The 8,871-nt window shown below is 35.3% G+C and overlaps 1 protein-coding gene across 1 annotated transcript; it reads right to left on the bottom strand.

Moving 5' to 3' along the window:
- Positions 1–208: 208 nt before the first annotated feature.
- On the bottom strand, positions 209–8,588 carry CD69 (CD69 molecule). Its single transcript, XM_003265464.3, has 5 exons — positions 8,444–8,588; positions 3,996–4,118; positions 2,767–2,966; positions 2,297–2,400; positions 209–1,307 (listed from the first exon to the last, which is right to left on the bottom strand). Exons 1-5 carry the CDS (start codon positions 8,505–8,507, stop codon positions 1,199–1,201), a joined length of 600 nt encoding a protein of 199 aa, XP_003265512.1. The 5' UTR covers positions 8,508–8,588; the 3' UTR covers positions 209–1,198.
- Positions 8,589–8,871: the final 283 nt, after the last annotated feature.

Below are 8,871 nucleotides of genomic sequence, written 5' to 3'. Positions count from 1 at the left end.
TGCTATATACAGAAAAATGGATGTGGATACATACACCCTTTAGCATATAAGTATATGAAAACAATTTGATATGTATAAGCTGTTATAAAACTAGGGGTTTTACTCTACATGGGATTTTTTTCTAAGTCATAGTAACTCTGTTTTCTGCTTTCTCATACAGTAGATACTTTTTAATGTATTTTGAAGGAATGAACTTCCTTGGAAACCATTGTGTTTATTCTACTTTTATTTCACATACATAAAAACAGCTTATAATTGTACTGAACACAAAATACAAACACATTTTATTGCACATAAAAATATTTTAAATGAAGTATTGAAGTATTGCACGTAATAGAATTGATTAGGAAAGTCACAACCCTATTATAAGACTAGTATTAGTCTAGGTTTGAAGATTACAGAATATTTCCTAATAGAGATTTGACACATCATATATTGCACATTTTCCAGCACTATTCCATGTTTTGCAAATATTCCTCACAGTCTTTGCTTATGTCTTTTCTCTGTAAAACACTGTATAAAAGATTATAAAGGCGAAGAAATATGTACCATCGAAAAGGACCAGTCTACAGCTGAGGAAGTAAAAAAATAAATACACGATCATCCCATTCTTTTTGGGGAAAAATAACAAAGTAAACTGGCAAATTTCTCTAAAAAGAGATAACTATTACAAATCTTAGTTTCATAAGCATTTGTCCATTTATAAATGCTCCCTGAGTTTAAAGGATTCAATTAGATTAAAAACCTATGTTACTAGCCATAATTCCTTTGTTTACATTCAGTATCTAGTACCAACATCTAACTCCTTCCAACAGTGCAAACGCATGAAGGGCTCTCACTGTTGGTAGTCATTCAGCAATAAATAGTAAGTCCACAACTAGTTATTTCATTATTTCTGGATTCAAAGTAATATAAAGTGCATCCAAAGGTTGCATAGTCATTCTTCTCATTCTTGGGCATGGTTATTAGTCAACCTGTGATGCTTCCAGCTCATGGCAATAAAAGCCCACGTTGCAGATTTTCCTGGAATTTCTTCCTTTTTTTCCATAGTTCTGTTTGGAAGAAAATTCCCAAGACACTACAGAATTTTTTTTCACAAAGTCTATATAGAAAACTTCGGACCACAGAGCAGCATCCACTGACACAGATTTCCTTGAGTACCATTCTATGATAGTCAATAAGTGAACATGTTTCCTTATTATTTGTAAGGCTTGTTACATATCCAGTATAAATTCTTCTCACATTCCATGCTGCTGACCTCTGTGTTTTTCAGAAAAACGCACTTCTCAGACCCTGTTATGTTGAACCTGTCAAACAATAAAGAAACTTAGAATTATTTTCAGCTCATTGTTTTCATTCAGTTACATGAGAATGAACTCGGAGATGGTGACCTCTGCTTCTTTTAAATTCTTAGTGGGATACATAAGTCAAATAATCATAGATTAATCTGTAGAGACAATGGACAAGAATTGAAAAAAAACAGGATGTGGAGAAAAAATATGGAAGTAAGAGGAAAGCACGCCATTCATTTGGTTGGCATGGCACCAGATAAGTGATTCTTGGTCATTTTTGAGTTCATAGATTTTTCAATAAATAATTTCACAAAATTATATGCATTCAACAGCCGTGCATACTAGTGCATACAGCTTTAGGGGGTTTATGGCTCCTGAAGCCCATCTGTGGATATGGAACCATAGGACAAATATTAGGAATCCCTTTTCCAGAAACCTGAATTTTAATCTCGATACTTTATCAGTATTATAATCAACAGCAAACTTATAAAATGATCTTCAAACATTAAATGTATTTTAACTAAAGGTAATGAAAATAGAGTAATTCTGGGGAAAATTTTCTTTCAGGTGTATAGAAACTCATAATTAGGCATTGAAACTATTCTTTATTCTGTGGAGATGAAAACTGAGAAATAGTAAAGAAGGATTTATTTTCCACCAACTATCTTATTAGTAAAGACTAAATGTGACATTGAAAATGGGTTTTTGTTGCATCATCATAATTATTATTGAAATATTTCCAAATTAACCAGATCTATTACATTAGAGTTTGCTGAGAAAAATTACTATAAGCATTTATTTTATGTATTATAAGTGTGGATAAAGAAAAAGAATAATAATAAAGCCTGTTATTAAAGAATTCCAGAGTATACGCATTCGGAAGCGATTGTTAGAGCTCTTGAAGAGCTCAGCCTTCGTATCTAAAGTGCTTTGAAAGGAGAAAAGGAAAGTGATTTTCCTGAGATGCCACCCTGGGGAATATAAAGAGACTTCTGGAGACTTACCAGTTGTTAAATTCTTTGCCATTTGACCACTTCCATGGGTGACCAGGTTCCTTTTTCAATCCAACCCAGTGTTCCTCTCTACCTGCATATCGTTTTAGAAAGTTCTTAAAGAAAGCACAAAGGAGTTGTTACATTAAACACCCTTATGGGGAAGTAGATAGTAAATCCTGTTTCTCAAAAGCTGCAACTTGAGGCATGACAGCTCATCTGACCATGTACTCATTCTATATAGGATCAGCATATTTGGATTTCTGGTCTTTGAAGCTAAACAATCAAATCAAATTTAGAAGATTAAATTAAATCTCATTTCGACCTCAGGCTGATCATATGGTTCTCTGGGATGACATTTTCCTACATCTGAAATAGGTACAATGTTTGTTTGTTTGTTTTCTCCACTTAGAAACAGAAGGAAACCACTGATTAGCCATATGAATTAAAATAGTAATATTTTATCTTTTTTTTATTCTTACCATGTCCTTTTCATAATCAATGACAGCAAGAGTAGCGCCATGTTCAGAACAAGCATTTTGAGCTGAAGTCCAACTTCTCTTCACAGTAGAAATAAAGTAGCATTTCCTCTGGTAGCCAACCCAGTCCTCAGAGCATGTAGAAACATGGCTGTCTGATGGCATTGAGAATGTGTATTGGCCTGGACAATTGTATTGGCCCACTGTGAACAGAAAAATGTTTTGTTTTAGTAACAAAAGAAACCAAATACCCATAGCATGCAAAACTAGCCTTAGGATGCTGTGTTGTGCTAGGCGGTGATAAAGGATAAAAGCTAAAAAGTAGAATTCTGAAAAGGGTGTGAAGAAAGAAAGTTCTCAGGACCATATCTGATCTTCCATTGTGCCTAATCATCATGGAATGGAGGTATGAGGATGAGGGGATGTACCTTTGGCCATAATGTCAGAAAATGACAGAAATATAGAACAATCCTGAAAATTTGGACTAGATATTTCTTTGGACTAGAAAGGGTAAAGTGCATTATACATTTGAAATAAGGTTTTGAATCTGAATGCAGAGGCGGAAGAATTTGAAGATGCAGTATTTATAGCACTAGGCTGGAAAGATGGAGAGAGTAACTTTTAGGGAACCAATTCAAAATACAGAAAGACATATGACTCAGAATATCTCAAAACAATGGTAAACATTCTCATTTGTAAAAGACACAAATGTATCTTGGTATAGCTGGAGGTATTGAATACCAAATCACTACTGACTTTCTGGGAACTTTTAAATATAATCTTAATTATTCAGAACTACCATTCTGTGTCCTCTGAGATAAAACACAAAAGACTGGCCACTTTCTGATTAATGTATGGCTTTAGATACGATTTTTTTTCCATAATCAATGAATGTGAAGTTCACATTTTTTTCTGCCTAAATAGCTATTTATTCAGAATTCAAATCAGCTCCCTTCATTCTAGATGTAAACATCTTTTCAAATGCAATTTTATTCTACAGTAATATATAAATCATAGATACTTTTAATACTTATAAAAGTATTACATTAATTGTTCGAGGATTGTGGAATTATGTTTAGTATTGATTAGGAAATTGGCCACATATGGTACATGGGATGATTCTACATTAGCTACGGTTTCTGATTAACTAGACTAAACTAATATTGATTTCAGCTGGGCATGAATGCTTACCGCTAGGAGGCTTTGAAAGAATTGATGAAGTGTAGACCCACCTGATAAGGCAATGAGAGCTATGATTAAAATGGTGATGAAGACCACATTCATTACAGCACACAGGACAGGAACTTTGAAGGACCCTTCATGACGTGCTGAAAAATGGGGACTGGTGGCATCATCTGGAAGGGAAAAAGTTGATGATGAGTTCAGGCAGACCATAGAGGTACTATAGGAATATGCGACATTCTTTTGAGGCATTTAAACTTAATATTTCCTGTCTCCTTATATGAAATTTCCCCATCTCTTTATAGAAATTTCTAAGTTAATTTACCCCCAATTTTGAGTGAATTTGAATAGTTTATTGTTGGCTTGAAATGAAAAAATTCAAGCATAATGATGAGATTATAAAGTATCTCCCCAAAATATTTACCTGGCACATATAATTTATACACTTAGTAGCTATGAAAATTCTAAGTATATAATCAGTTTGTTTTAATCATGATAAGAACGTTTATTAAATATGCACATGCCCCAGAAGACATATAAAAAAATTCTAGGGCGTGGTGGCTCACACCTGTAATCTCAGCATTTTGGGAGGCTGAGGTGGGTGGATTGATCATCTGAGCTCAGGAGTTCAAGACCATCATGAGCAACATGGTGAAACCGTGTCTCCACCAAAAATACAAAAAATTAGCTGGTCATGGTGGCACGCACTTGTGTTCCCAGCTACTTGGGAGTCTGAAGTGGGAGGATTGCTTTAGCCTGGGAGACAGAGGTTGTAGTGAGCTGAGATTGCACCACTGCACTCTAACCTGAGTGACAGAGTGAGATGTTGTCTAAAATAAATAAATAAATAAATAAATAAATAAATAATTCTAGCATAATTCCTTAACCTCCTTGTAGTTACTGTTTGAGAGAAATGATGTGAATGGGATAAATGTGGATAATATCATAAAGTAAAATATTGAATTGATATATAAATATCTAACATTAAAATGACTGAACAAAATTTTAAACGTGACAGTATTTTTTGGTGAAGTTGGTGCAGATGTGGAGCAACTGGAATTTTCAGATATTATTGCTGGGAGAGTAAATTGGAAAAACACTTTGGAAACTGTTTCTTATAAAATTAAATATATGCCTTTTCTATGGCCCAACAAACCTACTCCTATGTATATCCTCAAGAAAAATGAAAATATGTTCTCAAAATGCCTTGTGCAAGAATGTTCCTAGCAGCTTTATTCTTAACAGCCAAATTCCAGAAATAATCCAAATATCCATCAACAGGAAAATAAGTAAACAAATTATGGTATATCCATACAAGGGAATTCTGCTCAGCAATTCAAAATAAGGCAACTGATATATGCAACAAAATGAATGAATCTCCAAAAAAAAGTTTAGTGAAAAAAAATCCAGCCACAAAAGATTGTATACTAAATATTTGCATTTATATGACATTAAATAATAGTTGGTCTAAGCTCTGGTGTCAAAAATCAGAACAGTGGTTGCCTTTGTGTGTGTAGGAAAGGTAATTTGACTGGAATGGGACACAGGGCAAACTGTCTGGGGTGATGGAAAGATTCAAATGTTGCTGGTCTTGTGGTTATACCATTGTCATAAGTCATTAAACTGTACACCTACGAGCTGTGCATTTGTTGTATGTGAACTAAACCTCAATTTAAAATGATATGTGAATGAACAGTAAAAATTTGAATTTTTCAAAAGATGTTAAAATAATAGAGGAAATGTAACAGTATTATAGACCAAATATTCAGTGGAAGTTATTTCATTTACCCTCTGTACAATGGTGAAACAAAGTAAAAGCCTTTTTTTTTTTCCAACAAGTAGTGTTTCTGTGGAAGGATTTAGAATAATAATATGATGTTAACGATAATTGATAGTTACAAAAAACTCTACACTCTAAGTAAATAACTGGGAAGGAGAAAAGAGAATTTTGCGACTTAGATTTTGGATTTTAATTTTGCAGGATGAGCTGTCAGGATTCTTAAAATGTGGCCCACAAGGAGTATACAGGTTCCTATTATGTTTTCAAAAACCAAAATGTGAAATGGCCACTTAAGTAACTGACAATGCAAAACAGTTTCAAAATAGAAAGCATTCTATTTTTCGATACGGATGATTTTCATAACTTAAAAAGTTTACATAAGACATATCTTGAAATACACATATTACCCTTAAAACATTTATCTAAAGGTAAACTGGACCAAGAGATGTTGCCTTTTTTTCATGGTAATTTACTGGGTACTGGTGTCCACATCAACTTTTGCTTTATCTGGAAGTTATTTTTCCCATCACAGATCGGCACTCAGATTTTGCAAGAGAAGCCTTTACTTCACTGCCATCTAGCTCGATTTTCTCAGCTTCTCAAAGCAAATTTTTCTTTTTTCACCTGTATAGAATCATCATCGGAAGCCGCCTTTGCTACCCAGGGTACCAAGTTCGGAGCTCTGTCTGGTTTCACTTCACATTATGTGAGTCAATTGTGTGGCTTGAACTCAGTATTGCAACAGCTCTGTCTCCTCAGTGAGCACTAACACACCCCAGTGACCCATGGGCTCCAGAGTCTCAATCAGCCCATTGGCTCAACTAGGGAGTAAGCTTTGGGATGACTCTCAGATGATACTTTATTACCATTAATGAGGGCTACTGTTTTATTTATTTATTTATTTATTTATTTATTTATTTTGAGACAGAGTCTCGCTCTGTCGCCCAGGCTGGAGTGCAGTGGTGCGATCTCGGCTCATTGCAAGCTCCGCCTCCCGGGTTCACGCCATTCTCCTGCCTCAGCCTACCGAGTAGCTGGGACTACAGGCGCCTGCCACCACGCCCGGCTAACTTTTTGTATTTTTAGTAGAGATGGGGTTTCATCGTGTTAGCCAGGATGGTCTCGATCTCCTGACCTCGTGATCCGCCAACCTCGGCCTCCCAAAGTGCTGGGATTACAATTGAGGGCTATTGTTACCCACAGCTTGACTTATCTTCTAGGTGACAAAATATTTCCCTCAACAGCACACTTTTGCTTTGATTTCAGGTCCTGCACATTAATGGAGAAGTTGAAAATCTCAACTCAATTTGCTACTTATTGAATCACCCAAGGATAACGTCCAAGGATGACTAGGGCAGCCTAAATTAGACATTCAAAAGAAAGTTGAAACAGTATCAGGAAAAGTTAAAAATTTCTGCATTAGGTCCTTCTTTCACCTATGCTCTCTATTTGTTGAGTAGTCATTATTATTATTATTTCTTTTTGGCAGCACAACTGTGCCATAAGTAATGGCTCACCTGATTACCTGAAAATTTGCATGCTTTGTGTTTGTTATCCACATAAAATTTTATGTTCTTAAAACAGGATGGATTTAGGAGAAGTAACTGATGTTTTTCGGAAGTAAACTAATATAGTAGACATATGCTTAAAAAATAATCCCTTTCTCCAAGATTGTTTTAGTTCTGCTGTTTCTCACATATCGTTTTGTTAATAGATAGCTCTTGCTGACAAGTAGACTAATTCCTAAGTGCTAATGCTTTAGGGTACCTCATTAACTAGGGAGAAAGAGGGATAAATGGAAAAACTCAACGAATTTTACAGAAGTAAGGTATAGACAAACAACAGGCAAAATCCCAGTAACAGGAAATAAACCAGATATGTGGATAGAATAGACAAATAGAAGAGAGGAAAATGTCTAAGATGATCAAATGTTGCTGAGAAACAAAGGAAAGGAAGAACAAATTCTAAGTTACATAGTCTTTGAAGCCAGAGATTGGAAAGGTTAAATAGAAGGATGAAATAGAGGAAAAAAGTCCTATAAAGAATACCAAAGCAGGAGATTGCATTTTCAAGAATTCTTTTGTGACTTTTTTTTAGTAAATTACAAATGGACACTGTAAATTTTCATCTGCTCATATAGCTATTCTCTCAAAGATGGCAAACTTGCCCATTTCCAGCAACTAGAGGTTGCGGTCATGAGAACACAGGATAAGGTACACTGAAAGCAGACACCGAATGCAAAGGAAGGCAAACAATGTAATTGCTTATGTGGAAAATAGAACTTTTCATAAAGAGAGACAGCACTTCCTGGAGAATGTACAGATGGATATGAAAAAAAATGATGGAGAATAACTGGGCTAGATCAGAAAGTTTTCTAATTAAATCTAAACACTGAGATGATATAAACTAAAGCAAAGAGAAAGATCGTAAAGATCTTCTGAAATTCATTTTTGTGGCTTTCTCTCATCTCAGGTATTCTATCTTCTTACAGATAAAAAGGGATTTACCTCTTCCCTGAAGAACCTGTCTTCTCTAAAAGACAAAGCCTCACTTCCTTCCCTAACAACCATTAGATATCACATATATAGAGATTAGCAGTATATTTTCTCTACGATTATATATCATATCTAGATAGATTACCAGTATATCTTCTATAACTACTATTAATGTCATATATAGAGGTACTAGAGAGTAAATATGCAATCAGATCTGACTTACTTTCTTGTCCACTCTCCGGATGCAAAGCGCTGTTCTCTGCTACGAAACAATTTTCAGAGCTCATCTTTATTCTCAAGATTCCCTAGTTAATCTCAGGTCAAGTCAATCTGCAGTGAAAGTCTTTGCTGGAGCTCTAGTTCAGTCTGTGAGGCTCTGAGGCATCTCAGAGTTTATACTTCCTCACGACGTCTCCGCCCCCTTCCTCTTGCCGCCTACTTGCTTGACTACATTGTTTCTCTTTAATTTATGCTCCAGTGGACCAGACGATATATAGTGTGTTGTTGTGGTGAAGCATGGGTTTTCCCTGTTGTCTGAAATGTGCTTTCTCACAACTGTAAGGTGTAGCAGGAGGAAAGTGGGATTTTCCCGGACTCTGAGACATCCTGCCTTAAATTTCTTGAAAACACAAGTAGTTTAGGAGACAGCAT

This window comes from Nomascus leucogenys, chromosome 23, assembly GCF_006542625.1.
Source record: "Nomascus leucogenys isolate Asia chromosome 23, Asia_NLE_v1, whole genome shotgun sequence".
Taxonomy (NCBI): Eukaryota; Metazoa; Chordata; class Mammalia; order Primates; family Hylobatidae; genus Nomascus; species Nomascus leucogenys.
This window is presented reverse-complemented; position numbering and strand designations above follow the sequence as displayed.

Bases quoted from the DNA above. Each gene is read 5' to 3' on its own strand.
- CD69 (XM_003265464.3), bottom strand. From the start codon at position 8,507: ATGAGCTCTGAAAATTGTTTCGTAGCAGAGAACAGCGCTTTGCATCCG. The intron at 2,967-3,995 runs GTGGGTCTACAC...TTCTGTTCACAG, and splicing joins AGCTCTCATTGCCTTATCAG to TGGGCCAATACAATTGTCCA. The intron at 2,401-2,766 runs GTAAGAATAAAA...GCTTTCTTTAAG, and splicing joins TTGATTATGAAAAGGACATG to AACTTTCTAAAACGATATGC.